Here is a 15,964-nt window from a genome sequence, read left to right as displayed (position 1 = left end):
TCTCCGCCTCTCACTTGTGCTGTCTTTGTTTCTGTCAGTTGCATAATTTCTCTCCTTTCTCTTTTTTTTTTCCCTTTTTGCCTATCCTTATGCTGTGTTTATATTTTGGATGTTCCTGTTTGCTTGAAATAGGCCCTATGCGTGTGTTTGAATGCTGGATATGGGTATCTCTGTGTTGCACTCCTGTGTGCAGCGAGCGGAGCAGGAATTCACCGACCCCCTCACCTCACTGTTATAGGGTTATCAGTGTAAAGCCTGGTGTGTCTCCCACTGAGCCAGGAGGCACTGATATCCCCTCTACCGCCTTTCATGTGCGCACTAAAAGCACGTACATATATAACCCCTTTCTTCTGCCTGTAACCCCAATTTCTAACCATGAATATACATCTTCTGTGTTCTTTCAAGGACATTTGATGCTGTACAAGAACACACACTTGCACCAGGACTGTGATAATGGATGTTGATTTTTCAGCGACAATTATTTGGTATTGACAAGAGTTGATTGGAGTGTTGTTTGTTCGCTGATGGAGCTGATGCAGCACTGTGTTCGAAATGATCAAATAAAAGTGTCCTCTTGACTCCAATGGTGTGGACATTCACAGGGACTGGTGTCATGGCACACCCTAAGGCGGCCCTATGGGGCTAACAACTATCCACAATTGACTCAAATATAACCATGTGAACACCTTAAGACACTCAAATACATGGGATTTGGGCAACGTGCAGTAATTGTACTGACCAGCACATGTGTTACGTACCAAGGCTGTATGCTCAAGATAAATCACAGCTAAAACCACAGAACACACAAGAGCCCACAAGTATCACTAATAAAACTCTTCACTTATCAATTATGTGGACTAATCTAAATTGTACACAAGTCTGGACTGTAACATGTTGCTTAAAGTTAACATACACATAAGGCTAGCTATAATATGAAACAAAGAGCAATTATTCCAAACATGGGACTGCTGCTGACAAAAAGGTGTACTGGGTTCAAATGTAGAACACAGAATCATTGACACAATGCAAAAGGGCCAACAACATGCTGCAACATTTTTTTTTAAAATAAGCAGCAACCACAAAAGTAGCCTAATCAGTGGTTGCCACTCTCACTAGGAACAAAATGGCTACCATTATGAGGTTCTAAAGAAGCACCAACTTAAAAGTTACTGCATTTACTTACATCTAAAACAGCAACACAGGCGACCAACACAAAAGTGGAGTGCAACGTTCACAAACCGCAAACATTCACTAGCAGCAGCAACTCACAAAAGATCCAACAAAAGTGAACTGCTTCTACCACAACACAAAACGGACACCATGTAGTCTACAACCACACACACAAGTAACTGCAGATAAACAGTAACACAAACTGTTTTAATGGTCAGGGAGGCCACACCCACCACTCTAAAGATCCACTGATCTGTGGAGTTACTAAATCCCAGTCCCTAACACACAAACCTGACCACACCAAAATGCAGACTGCAACAACCACGACACAAAATGGTCGACACGACACACTAATGTGGCAAACTTACACTTAGGTAGCAGGTGACCCACCGAATGTGGAGTGCAGTTGCAAAAGTATTAACTGCAGCCACACAGAGTGACCAAACAAAAAGGTAGTCTTCTCAAAAACACAGACAATTGACCATGCTGCTTTGCAAAATGGTATAAACAAGCTGTAGTGAGTCACCCCCTCCCCTGTCTGCCTAACTAGATGTCGAGCTCGAGGCGACTTTAAACGCTTAACTCAGTGCATCACAGGAGACCTTAGATACAGCCAACTACCACACTCTGAAGCGTGCCCCCACTCAGGATTACCACCAAAAATAAAACAGGCAAAATAAAATGGCAAGTTCTCACCTGCCCGGTGACTAACTAATCAGGGTGCTCAAAATTACAAATGGACATGATACACAAATCACACATTTACCTCACCTCATGGTTGTTCTATCCCGGACGAGCCCCTGTTTGTTACGCCCCACCCTAAGGCGGCACAGCACCCAAGACCAGGTGAACCTCATTCTGCAATCAGCAGGGAAGAGCTGGGAAGACACAGCTGGGAAGACACAACAGAAAGGCAAAAGGGACAAACAGTGCGGAGAACACATACAGCTGTAACACTGGCGTAGGGATGAATTTGCATTCTTAGTTAAATTAGCATTGCTCATGCTCTATGCTGTTTGAAATTCATAAATTCATGTATCCTTCTACCTGATCTTGGCTGATTATTTATAGCCGTGCAGCACAAAGACCTGTAAATTCTATATGTATGCAACATGTGGGACAGTATTCCTGATAGAGCTTGCCAAGGCTGTAAATCTTCTCTGTTATATATCCGGCTGTGATTTGTAATGCTGTTGTCTTATCTCTCAAGATCAGTCTTTTCCTGCTTCTGGTTTTGCTGACAGGTCGAAGCCACTCTTGAGAACTCAAACACACACATGCACACCCTCATATACACGCGGAGGAAAAGCACTGATTTCTAAAGCGTCTTTCTTAACAGTTAGAAGCAAATAAACGCTACTCAGATTCTTATAGTCTTCGCCGTCATGGAGCTATTGTCAGACCTTCCCACTAGCATATGAGCTCACCATTATAATAATGATAATCATATAATGTCGGAACTCCCTGATCTTGATCAACCAAAATGTAATTAACTGAGCCGTTGACCTTGGGTTATCTCTCCAGCAAAAGTCAGTTAAATAAAACCAAGGACAGCAACTCAAGGTAAGAGGGTTTGTTACCTAAAGAGGGGGTATTGTGTTTTTTTCCATTATAAGACATATATATATATGTATATATATATATATATATATATATATATATATAATGTTACAATGTTGGATGTCCAGACTAAACTTTCAAATCTGTAGGTAAAAGTATTTTGGAGTAATCCCCAGGCTTCTCAGCTCAGTCTGTGAACGCCGGGTTTCACACAGTTTTTTTCAGGGGCGTACCCAAAGTGTTTGAGGGGCACGGGCAAAAAAAAGGGGGGCACCCACTGTATGCCATGGGGCACCAGCGCGCAGAAAGTAGTGATGCGAAACAACAAAGTGGGCATTTTTGCCAGCTTATGCAATGTCTCAAAGTCACAAATATCATCAGAATAGCAAATAAATAGCATGAAAACATGCACATAGGCACACACAAACATGTTCTCACACCAGTTTTCACACATCACCTTTTTTATATATTCACTGCGATCACATATGGCATAATAATCTGTATGCAGAGTGGAATGGAAATTCATATTTGCCTTTTATATTTCTCTGTATAACCTCATTTTTCCTGCAGCCATTTATTACAAGAGATAACATAAATGCTGACTTTCCCATAAATCTAAGCGATTACAGTGTGTAATTTCAGCCTTGAGGCAGACAGGACTTGTTGTCACAGGTGTCACACGCTACAGTTAAATGTGTCAGCATGTTTTCATGCTACTTGTCCATGTAAACATGCAGCTCTGGCCTAATGCATCAGAAAATTATCAGCTTCACCCGCAAGTGAATCTTAAAACCACCTCTTTATGCGGATTACAGGATGTAGGCAGGGCGGTTACACTCATCGCAGCACAGACTGCTCCTCACACCAACACCCACAGACCAACAGGCTGATAGAACACCAAGCAGAAAAGAGCAAACAGCACTTAGCTGAGAGCTGTCCGCGCTCTTGCCAGTCTGTGGTTTTTGCTGATATGAGTAAGATAGATGACTAAGCACTGAAACAAAAGATTGCATGTTTGTGCAACTGCTAAACATAGACTCAGAACATGTTATTTAATCTGCTGATGAGTCTTTCATTGCAAAAAAGGCAAAACATGTCGGTCAAATCAGTTTACTCTACTTTAAGCAGTATTTTACACTTAATTATTACCTTTAATTGTAACTTTTTATTCTTTTCTTCATTTATTACCTTTTTCTAACAGTATATTTTTGTTCTGTATCCATGCTAATGCTTAGTACCTCTGTGCTAACCAACCAGTTCTACTTCTGCATTCCTAGTAATCCACTTTAAGTTGTCACTTCCTGTTTAGTACGTAATTGTGGAAAAGTTCATATGTGGGAAAACAAATATAAAAGTATTTCACATCTAACATCGATTTTAGTTCTGTAAACTAAAAATGATGACTGTACTGTGATGTAACACATCAATGCTGGTGTTCATTTTGACATTTCTTACAAATAAATCAACATTTTAGGGTTTAAAAAATGCTCAACGTGCCATTAACTGTTCAATATCAGCTCTGAACCTTGTCAGCCATCTCTATGCCCTATAATGTATATAAAAAAAGAATATTAACAACCTCTAATCAGTGTCACTGCACATCCTCCTCCTCACTATGCTAATTAAGCTAACATTAGCTCCATTTGCCAGTTGAAATCATCGTCACTAGCTGACATTTAAATGTTGAAAGCTGACCCAGAAAATCCAAAAGCGTGTTACATATGTTACATATGCACTTGATGGCTACAAACATGATATAGTGCTAAAAAAATAGGCCATATCAGGCAAAAGCTGCAGGTCTCAGAAAAACAGTTTGCATCAACAGCTAATGATTCACGCAGAAGACAGAAACAGCTCGAGTAGGGCAGCAAGGAGTTAGTTAGCCCCGCTATGTAAGTACAGTGTGATAATGAAACATATATCACCAGACTGACAGAGTTATTCATTCCTTCATTTATCCAAAATTACCACTTATGGCTGCTACTGTTAGCCTACATTTGTGGCTAACGAACAAGGCTAAATTAGGCATAATGTGGCTAAAGAGTCGTCAAAACACTACACAAAAGAGGTGACATTGTGAAAGGTTTAATAATGTAACTTGTAATGAAATGCTCCTCTGCCTTGGGAGTAACGCCTTGTTAGGTTTCTTTTCATAGTTAACCAGACATGCTAATCTTTGTAGCTTATGTTAGACAGACAAAAAGACTGTTCAAACCAAGTCTATCGCCTGATTAATTTTTTAAAGGCTGATTAAAAATGTGTATTTATTTCATCATGGTTTTTTAGCTATGGATGGACTTTGTGTCTGCGAATAGTCACACACGCACATAACTGATTACCCTATGAGTCTCAGGCGTGGGATCTCAGAGAGGTGTGGCCATGGGGAGCAAAAGGGGCGAGGTAGATCTTTTACACGCAGAGAGAAAGAGAGAGAGACACACCCAACTATCTTTCAAAAGACTATATTATATATCAGTTTTTTTGTCTTCAGTTATTATTTCAAAGTCACAAAATATGCCTTGTTTGGATATCTCATATAGGCTACAGTATTGTGTGCGTGTGTGTGTGTGTGTGTGTGTGTGGCAGCTGACTAGATGAAACATGTATGTGGGTCGGTTGGGTAGGTGTGGGGAGGGGGACACATTGCCAAGTATTGCTTTCAACTTGCTAACACATACGGCCATTTATGACAGCCATCTGTCCAGCATCCATGTGTGTGTGTGTCTATATACACTCGCAGGCACAATTACGTGTCGGGGTCCAGGTGGCTGTATACTGTAATATTGCACCCTCAGTGTGCAACAGCACGGGGGATGTGGGAGCCCAGCAGAGCATGTTAGTCATAAAAAAGCTTTCATAGATGCCCAGTCTGGGGCCTGCACTTACCATGAACCAAAAGCTGTTACCTGAGGGAAAATGTGGGTTTTAGGGTGCCAACTCTTCTTGTTGATATGAGTCAATAGATGGTCATTTTGCATCTTAAAGCAATTTATATTTAAATTTTAAATCTGTAAAACAAATATTGATACCAGGAATGGATCGAATATGTCAAGCCTGGGACAGTTTGACAGTCTTGGGGTGCTGAAATTGATGGAAAGCGTAAGTAAATGAAGGTTTAAACATGAAAGAGTCTTTAAAAATGATGGCTTGTTTTGAAAACAAGTCAGCAGTGATATAGAGTAACTCTGATTTGTCGTAAGTAGGAACAACAGGGGAAAACACTTGGAAGCATTTGGAGAGATTATCTTACATGAGCTCCTCGGTGCATATTTAAAAGAGCTATACACAGTGGGACTTTACAAGCGCTGTTCTTGTTAGGTTCTTAACTATACAGTTTAAAACCAGAGATCATCACAGACTAGAGGAACAAGTGTGTAAATGAAAAAGTCTTGATTGTTTCCAGGACAGTGAATGACCACATGATAAATAGTTGTGGGCGGCCTGAGAGCTTGACTGTTCAGCAGCTTCCTGGTGGCAAAGCGGATGAAAAAGACCACTTCATAGCAGATAACAGATGGCCGCGCTTGCTCCTTTTAACTTCACTTGTTGATATCTTGAAACAGGATCAGGGTTCAGATCCAATGGGCATCAAAGATCTTTTGGAATATGTCAAAAAACTGAAACAGAAAAATCTTCTTTTTAAATGTGAAAGGCAACTGGGAACAAGCAGTATGAAGTCTCTAAACATTTAAGGTGTATCAGAGAAGCGGTTGAAGTAGATGAGAGAGAACATCGGGGGAAACACTGTACTTTTCACTCTTTTGATTCCCACAGTGAACATTTCCAGGTGACAAGATCCATTTGAGTACTGCGAATCATATTTTATCACTTCTGAGTGCAGGTTTTGCATATCAAACCAATGAAAAATCATCCGTGGTGCGTTCCGTCTGGATGCTAAGGAGGGAGACGGAGGAGGTCTATTTTTACATCACGCCACAACACGGTTTGAAGTGAAGGCCCAACGGAGAGGGGGGGAAAAAGTTGAGTTGAAATGCTCGTCTCATCCACAGGCTGTAGGATCTGCAGAGGCTGCTCTGTGAGTCATGTTGTTCAGATGGAGGCTGTCAAGAATAATTCTCAGATATGTTGCATTACAGGCTGTTTAATAGTTTTGAAGGATTTTCTGCTCAAAGGATGGCAATGATGGATGGACTGTCCACCGTTTAAGTTCTGATTTATATATCTCAGTAACTATTGGATGGGTTGCCATGATATTTAGACCAGCTGTTCATGGTCCCCAGAGAAACACCAGCTAACTGTGGTGTTTGCCTGATGTTTCCTCTGGTGTCAACATGAAATTGACGTACATGGTGTTGAGTAAAATGTCTTGACAACTATTACGGACATTCAATTATAAAAAGCCATTCAAAGTCCACTGAGCAAGAAGCATGCAGACTCCTCTTGTGTCACCATGAGATTAGCATATGTGGAGTTTAGCTAACTACTGGATAAATTGCCATGAAACTTGGCACACACATTTATATTCCCCTCAGGGTGATATTAAGTCTGCCCAATGTTGTGATTCATGACCACACACCTAACCTAATGACATTCAATTAGTTGCTCTATTTTGCATATGATGCTAATTTGTAAGTGTTGGCATGCTAACATGCTACACTAAGGTGGTGAGCAGTATTCCTGCTAAACATCACTTGTTTGCTCCAGTGTCAACGTGAAATTGGCATTCTGTATGTTGTCTAGTGAAATGTCTTTACAACCATGAGTTTAGCATATGTGGAGTTTAGCTAACTATTGGACAAATTGCAATGAAACCTGGCACACACATTCATATGTCCCTCAGGATGCTTTTTAATAGCTCTTGTCATCTCCTTATTTTTGAAATCATCTGGTCAAAATTTTAAATCTGCCCAATGTTGTAGTTCATGACCAAATACCCAAACTAATGACATCCAATTAGTTGCTGCTCTACTTTGCATTTAGTGCTAGTTTTCAAGTGTTAGCATGCTAACATGCTAGACTAAGGTGGTGAGCATTATTCCTGCTGTGTGAACCTGAAATTGACATTGTGAAAGGTCTTGGCTAACATGGGAATAGCATATGTGGGGTTTAGCTAGCTATTGGATAAATTGCCATGAAACTTGTGTCAACACGCTAATCTCCTACCCCTTTCCGGCACAGTACTACGCTCAATCGGTAACTTCTGTGACTCCTTGTCATCTCAACTACAAATTCCGCCCCTCTCCATCCAAGCAGCGCTCGAACATCGTTCCAAATTTGTCGGCGCCAAGTTTGATAAATAGACTGATTGAGTAATAGATAAAATAAAGGCCTAACCACCATAATATCTTCACTGTTTCATCAACACGTCAGATGGGGATGCAGCAGAAAAGAGACCCAAAGGAGTATACTCCACTGGCAATTGCAAAAGAGACAATCTGCATTTATTAGCGGGTATTCCCAGGTCTGAAAAACCTGCATCAACACGCTAATTTTGGTGGGAAAGAGGTATCAGCTGGTGAGCAGTATTCCTGATAAACATCACATGTGTCCTCTAGTGTCAACGTGCAATTGACATACGTGTTGTTTTGAAAATTTTGAACAAACGTTGATGGTCGCCAGAGCAAAAAGCCAGCAGACTGTGGTGATTCCCCGATATTTCCTCTAGTGTCAACGTGAGATTAGCATGTGTGGAGTTTAGCTAACTATTGGATAAATTGCCTTGAAACTTGGCATACACATTCAAATTCCCCTCAGGAAGTCTTCTCCTTAACTTTTCAGCAGCTGAAATAATCTGTTCAAAATGTGTTATTATGTGCATGCTATCATACTGACGTTAACATGATGCCAAGAGCTCGAAGATGCTAGCATGTCCAAAGAAGCTTAGTCCTGTTTCACTTTACTCAATTGTAGATTAAGATTAACTTCTTATGTTCCCCATTTTTTGAATGTTTCTATGTATGAACAATAGACTGTATAAAAAGATGGACGACATGACAGCTCCCTTAAAGTGAAGCCAAAACATTTCGGGCGCCCCCTGCTGACTGGCTGCAGTATAGGTCATAAAACCCGCCTCCTCCATGTTAACAGGTGGGACATGGGTCAAACTATAAAATCAAAATACACGCCCGATAAATTTTTCTCAAACATGGTTTCTGTCATTATAGCTAGTTATTATCATGCTGATTTACGTCGAAGTGTTCATTTTTCTAAAAAAAAAAAATGTTTCAAGTTTATCTTTAATTAGTTATTTGATGCTGTCAAAATGATGATTGACAGCTCTGTTGACAAAATCGGCTCCTGCAGCCAATCAGTTCCGGGTGACCAGAGTGGAGGACGATCCGTGAGTGGAAACGTAACAATCACTACAGTCATTGAAGTTTCCATACCTGTGAACGTTAATCTGAGACCAACACAGAGGAGCTATTCTGCTGTTAAACACGCCGGTGTGCAGGATCCATGCTGTTTTTTCGGTAAGTTAAGTTTGTGTATGGGTTAGCGGAAGTGGCTACGGCCACTTCACTCGCCGATCTCTACTGCGCAGACTCTGGCTCCATATGACGTCACCATCGCAAGATGGCAGTGACTAACACAGTGGCTATTTTGGCATCAATTTCGTACAGTGGGAGCAGATGGAGACGCATTGTCCATCTATATATACAGTCATTGGTATGAACACATGCATCCTTTTTTATAGCATGTGTGTTTCAAATTTCAAATGTATCTCACTGTTCCACACTTTCACAGCGCTTGTTTTCCTTGTAAATCAAGCTGTACTGGCTTCTTATATCCACACATGCCAAGAAACGGGTGTGATCTATGTGATTCTGACAAAATGTGTGTATACAGTACATGCACGTGGGTTTCGCTTCACATGTTTGTGTGAATATGAATGCCCTATTTACGGGTGGATTATACTTTAAGAAGGAATTACATACAATATAGAAAGAGCGAATTACTAATCCCTTTCGGAGCTACTGTAAACCTGCCAATACTGTAAATGTGCCGTCTAGGAAAAGCAAAGTAATTAAGGCCACAACTCCTATGTGAAAATCCGGTACAGCTGCACTGGGTTGTGAAATGGGTCTTCATATTGTACAATATACACGGAGGGATGTTTTTTTTTCTTGTCAGAAACAGCCTATTTTCCCAGCTATATTTAGAGGCCTGTTATATTGGAGGTGAGGATATGCCTGCTGCGTGTAAGCGGAGGGAGGCATATGTTTTTCCCCCATCTGACCCACACTTCCTGGTGTGAATTAAATCAAAGCTGAGAAGTGCTGAGAGGAGATGATAGGCGGTGGTGTCTTGAGATAAGCCAGGGTCATTTCTGCTCCAGCTGGCTGGCAGTCAATCAGCCTTGTGTCGTTTCACTTTTTGACAAATAAAATGATGGTAGTTATTTGATGCCTGTAAAGTAGACCTCATTTGTTAGATGCAACTTGTTAATGGTCCAAACCATCCTGGCTGATGCTATAACAAAGACCAAATCTCTCTCTTCGCTTCAGTTCTGATTTATGCATCGCAGATGTTGAGTTTATTTGTGTCCGTGGGCCAGACATGAAAAGAGACTGGTGGTGAAGAGGAGGAAATGCTGAGCAATCTTCAGAACCCATCTGGGTCAGGGGAACTGTCTGTGACTCCATCTTCCCGCCATCCCCCCAGGTCGTACTCTCAACTATGACACCCTTCAGGTAACATATGGGACCCACTGATGAAACTCGGCGTAAACATGAAGACAGGGAGGAATGATGGAAAAGGAAAGGAAGGGGAGATGAAATGAAGGTAGAAGAAAAAAATTGAGCGTCTAAACAGACTGCTGAGTGACTCAAGCTGTCCTTGGTCCGTCTTGATAAACCTTTCACAGTGTGGTCAGTGAACCGATATGCCACCTCTTATCCCCCTTTTATCCCCCTATATTCAGCCACATAGCTTCCACTTAATAATTTGGTATTAGTCTGAAGCTTATAGTGCCACATAGTTTCGCATCAAAGACATTGAAAATACCATAAATTTGTAGCATGTCAGCTTTATCATTATGAGACGTTAGCATGCCAATGTTTGCATTTAGCTCAAAGCACATTTGTGCCTTAATACAGCCTTAAAGAGCTGCTAGCATGGCTGTGAACTCCAAATGTATTGCTCACTATCTATGGGTTTCTATGAGAGTACTTTATAGTGAGCTCATTAGCAAAATTAAGAAAAACTTTCAGGACCTAATGGGTAATTTTCTGCGTTCCTTTTTCTTTCAGCTCAATAAATCCAGGTTATATTGCTGGGTTAGTGAACATTGTTTGGACACATGTCATGATGCAATGTGGGATACGTTGAGTTGGCTCTATAGAGTAAAAGCTGTTAGTGTATTTTAGTTGCACTGATAAATAAATGTGCAATCACTGTTCTTTTCAATTGTTGCCTTCTATTAGTGCACACTTTTTTTCTCTGCAATTGTTACTGAACATTTGGATTAGAATCTCAATATGTCTTTTGAATCTGGTAAAAAATCAGGCGGAGAAAAACAGTGTATGAAGCACTTTGAGACAAAGGTCAGACCATAAAATACTACATCATTTTATTCAAGTCACATTTTTAGCAGTCAACAGCTCTGTCTGTCTCTGTTTTCTTGTTAACATTGCCATATTTCTTTTCCTATCTATCATCAGAACCAAAAAGTGATGGCAGCTGAAGTTTGCGCATTGATTCACTGATGTAAAACACAGTCTCCACGCTGGCTCCGATCTCCTGTCCTCGCCGGGATGAATCCGTGGGGTTTCTGTCTTACTTTGCTCCCCGGCTTATGATTTATTCATGTGTAGAGTAAAACATTCCAACAATCCCCCACGCCCCCACCCTGTACCCACAACCCCCCACCTCTCCAATCAGAAATATCGAAGGAGGCCGTATGGGGATGAAGCAGTGCAACATGGAAGCACAGTGTAAAATTAATCCAGCTCTATCTGCAAGTCCTCTTCTTAATTAAATGCATTTCCCCCCCATTGCATTGACTCTCCATACTGTGTAGTCTCATACAATGATAGACACAGGGCGGATAAGCGAAGGGGATGACACATAACTGATGATGCCCTGAGCAGAGGATATGTTTTTAACCTATAAAGCTTGCATCGAGCCTCGGGTCGCTTGCTTTTTCATGCCATATCCATCCATAATTCACCATGTAAACTACAAAGGTGAATGGGTAAGCGGACATGCGAACTAGTGATGAGACAGAGAGAAAAGGGGTGCACATTTGACACTTCAAAGCATTTTAATGCACCATTTGCAGCATGTGAAATGAACATGCATTAGAATGCATTTTTACATAAATTCTTTGTACTCGAACACAACACGCTACGCCGAGAAGATGATGAGAGTTAGCAAAGGGAATGGAACAGAAGGGGGGGAAGGTGAAGTGTATGGGTGCTATAGATGTATTAGATGCTGAGGACAGCAGGCTCATAAAAAATGTGTGACATTGGGTGTATATGCACTCATCCACATGCAACACAGGCCTGTTCAAACTCACTCTCTCATGCACGTACACACACTGAGAGCAGTGTGTTGAACTCTTTCATTTTGGCTGTGGAACTCCCTCCAGTTTCCTGCTTCTTCTCATGTAGTCTCATGTATTTTTCATGCCCCAGTTGTCCCAGTAGAAGGTCTGTGTGTCCGAGAGAGGACTCTTCACTGTTACAAGGTCATGTTCTAGATTAATAACAGGAAATTTGAGCTATATGTAGTGTTTCATGTGAATGACTTATTGCGTCTGCTTTCTTTCTTTCTTCCTCTTTCATATGGCTGTAAAAGATATCGTGGGTACAGGGATCTTCACATCCACATTGACGTCATTGGGTTCTACTACAAGTCCCAGAATGCATTGCCCTCATTTTCTCGCTGCGCTGGCGATGCCGCTGCATTCAAGTACTCCTCGTGAATTCTCACTTTTGATTTTTTTAAATCTCAGCTTCCACTTCCAAATTCAAGTGGTTATGATATAAAACAAAACAATTTAAGTTGAGACTACTTGGGGAATTCTCTGTATTTGGTGTAACTAAAACGATGTTATTTTGCAGTGCCACGGCCAAATGAAGACGTCTAAGTTAGGTTCTTATCATTTTATAACTCATGATATCAATATCATAATATTCTCAATTTTAGTTTAGTGTATTTTTGAGATGCCTGCGGTAACGGTCAAGGCAAATATATTATGTATTGCCTAGTTTACATTTCTATCTAAATTATATTGTCAGAGTTTGGGTATATCTTGTATATCTATCATGTATAGAAGCAAGCTAGCAATTTTAAACTGAGAGCAGATGATATATATGTCTTTTGACTAATGACGTACTTTCTCATCAATTTCCACTGGAAAAATAGCCTAATTGGTCAAAACGTTACTGGCATTTATGCGTTAGCCTGTTTTATTCATGGAATATTTCAATGCAAAGCATCTTTATGTCTGTAAAATAACCTATAACATTTGGCAAGCTAAGATATTTGCTGTAAGTGGGTATGGCATTAGAGGTACACTTACAGAAGGTAAATAGCGCCTACCTGTAATTACACGTTAATGGTAAAAAAATAAATAAATAAACTGCCTGTAGGAAAAGGGTCAATTTCATAGAGCAACTTAAATAGTGATGAGTGAAACAGTCACGAACTAGATATTACATAAAAACCAAAAAACACAAAATACTTTCTAAATGCACCAATTTAAGTATCTTTATCTTTAAGCTGCTTTCGTTCTCGCCTCCCCTTATGTCACGAATTTGATTTACTTTCCCTGTGCCCTCCGGGTGCGTTGACCCCCTGATGATCAAATTTCCGACAGCACATGAAGGCAGCATGTCTCCGTACCACTACGAGCAGCAGCAGCAGCGGCAGCAGCAGCGCTTTCTCTCCCTGTAACCTAAACAATGACTCCTACTACAGACCGGAGGAAAGCACACCAATAGAATGCGTTACACGGGACCAAAACCTTGCATTTCGCTGCTATTCCGACAACTCACTTAAATGTGCCGACCGTAAACATGTGGATACCTACAGAACATGAGAAATACGGCGTCGGTAAGTTTATTGCCTTTATGTTTTTTAAACTGCTGTCCTCTACGTTCACTCACATTCAGCTGTAGGGCATGTGTGGATGTGTGGTAGGCTTGCAGAGGTGAACTGGCTCTGCTAATGTGGATTTCCACCACTGTGAAGTGTTACATTGAGTGTTTTTTTTAGCTTGTGAAGGCAGCATCAGCTCTCTTTAAACAGCGCTGGATGAGAGGTTGGTTTTCATCTGATTGCCACATTGCAAAGCACAGGGTTGTCGCTTTGACCCCCCATGGTTTGCGAAATTAACAGCTTCAATTACATTTTTTTTTACCTTACTTGGTTTTTGCCCTTTTTTTACTTGCATTGCGTGTGAATAAACTACTGAGATTTGTATTTACTCTTGTTTTCTGCGTCTGTTTGAATGAATGGGGGAAAAAATCAGCTGCTTGGCACAGACTGTCGCTGTATGTCTGTTTATTTCGCTCAACCCCCTGCCAATTCTTCGAAAGGAACACAAATCTAAGGGAAAAACAAAGGGTAGCATTTTTAATTCATTCGGCATTAAGATTGCTGTGGACCTTGAGAGGTCCTGGAAATGTGTGTATCCTTCACTGCATTGTTCCAGGGCTGTCGGGGGGCTCTGGATCAAACACTGAAGTGAGACAAACAAGCGACAACAACGCAACCAATGCCAGCCAAATGAGGAGGGGAGAGAAAAAATCCCACACAGACTTTGTCCTGTTGGTGTGGTAGGAATTTCTTCCTTGCTTGTCTTTACCCACAAAAAAGGGTCTCATTGAGATGTGGCTGCTGAGAGGCGGCTTAAATGTCTCATAATTGTATTCCCCTGAGATACTGGTCTGCTCTGTGTGTGATGCTCTGGTCCCTTTGAGCCCTCTGTGAAAACGAGCCAATAATCATTTTGTAATCTGTATAAGAATCCAGGAAAAAGTGGACAGAAAACCCCTCTTGATGAGATGTATTATTATTCTCCTTATTGTGCTTTTATTTTTGTACGTGCCCTATCTGATTGCATAATAATCCAGCCTCAGGGCTCTTCTAAATGTTGCCTACTGCCAAAAATGCACTTTGTGCCACCTTGCTGCTGTGACCTGAAATCAGTGAAGCACAGTGAACCAGAAACTAGCCTTTGGCCTCTCCTTGTCACACTCTGCAGTCCGGTCACTTGACTGCTTTGCTAAATTTCCCCCTGGTGCAGACTTGTTTCCCCTCTCTGTCCATGTAAGGGCCTGACATTGGTCACTTTGCAGATATATTGTATTATAACTTAATCCTGTGCAGGGCAAGAGTCCTCTTGAGCCCATATTTTGACAGGGCAGAATAGATTTATTCTATTTAGCCTCTTAAACCCATTCCCTCAAAGTTCACTTGGCTGGATAAAAGGAAGACATTTATTTTGAAGGGTTGCTATTGTCCCCAAACTGCTACAGGGGGCCCTGTTAATGGGATTAAGGCTCTTTATCCCTTTTTTTTCCCAAATCACAGCAATAAGACTCCTTTAATTGACTGTGATTTGTGTTTTAACACATGTTTTGGCAGCTGTGCACTTCATTGTGGCCCGCTTTGAGGAAGGAACTTGGGATGTTTTCCTGTTGTGAAATTGAGGCTACTCATGACACACAGTCACACACATGCTCGCACATATATGCTGATAAACTGTTCAGTGGAACAGGTTGTTTTTTGGTTATTATGACAGCAGGTTTAATTTGTCTGCTCCTGCAGTTTAAATGTCTCTTCAGTCTGAAGATGGAAAGGATGATGTGCTTTTGGTCTTTGGTTTTACTGTAATGTACATTCTCTTTCAGCGTCTGAGAATGTCCTTCGTTCTGTTTAAGTGGATCAATGGAGACTTTAAAAGAGACTATTGAGCACAACCAGGGATGCTACAATTTGTCAGACAAAGGTGTCTCTAGCTGTTCCAGACTGCTTGAAAGATATGTTTAAATATAGTAATAATGGCATCAATTTTAAGTCTGCTTTTTTCATTTGCAAACACGAAATGTGAAAGCTGGCCAATCACAGATAGTGTGGGTGTAAATGTGGAATTGGTGATGGTGTTACACATGACAAGGCAGTAATTCCATGAGCTGGTCTCCAAACTTAAGCTTGAACGATGTGGGATTTAAAAACATATATGATACTAGCCTAATTTTAGTGTAGAATAATACCCCTATTACTGATATGGCAGGTGATATAGTTTTTGGAGCATGAAAAA

General features: G+C 40.9%; 1 protein-coding gene across 3 annotated transcripts in view; it reads left to right on the top strand.

Annotated features, from left to right (window-relative positions):
* Positions 1-13,605: 13,605 nt before the first annotated feature.
* dock4b (dedicator of cytokinesis 4b) overlaps positions 13,606-15,964 on the top strand; it is a 141,068-nt gene continuing 138,709 nt past the window's right edge. For all 3 annotated transcript variants that reach the window (XM_069670841.1, XM_069670843.1, XM_069670842.1), the window contains exon 1: positions 13,606-13,752. In XM_069670841.1, the coding sequence (XP_069526942.1) occupies positions 13,716-13,752 (37 nt within the window). In that variant the 5' untranslated portion in view covers positions 13,606-13,715. The remainder of the gene's footprint in view (positions 13,753-15,964) is intronic.

This window comes from Semicossyphus pulcher, unplaced genomic scaffold (assembly GCF_022749685.1).
Source record: "Semicossyphus pulcher isolate SPU_LCO1_2020_fin unplaced genomic scaffold, fSemPul1.0.p SCAF_20, whole genome shotgun sequence".
NCBI classification, from domain to species: domain Eukaryota; kingdom Metazoa; phylum Chordata; class Actinopteri; order Labriformes; family Labridae; genus Semicossyphus; species Semicossyphus pulcher.
The sequence above is the reverse complement of the archived record's forward strand: the minus strand, read 5'-3'. Positions and strand labels throughout refer to the sequence as shown.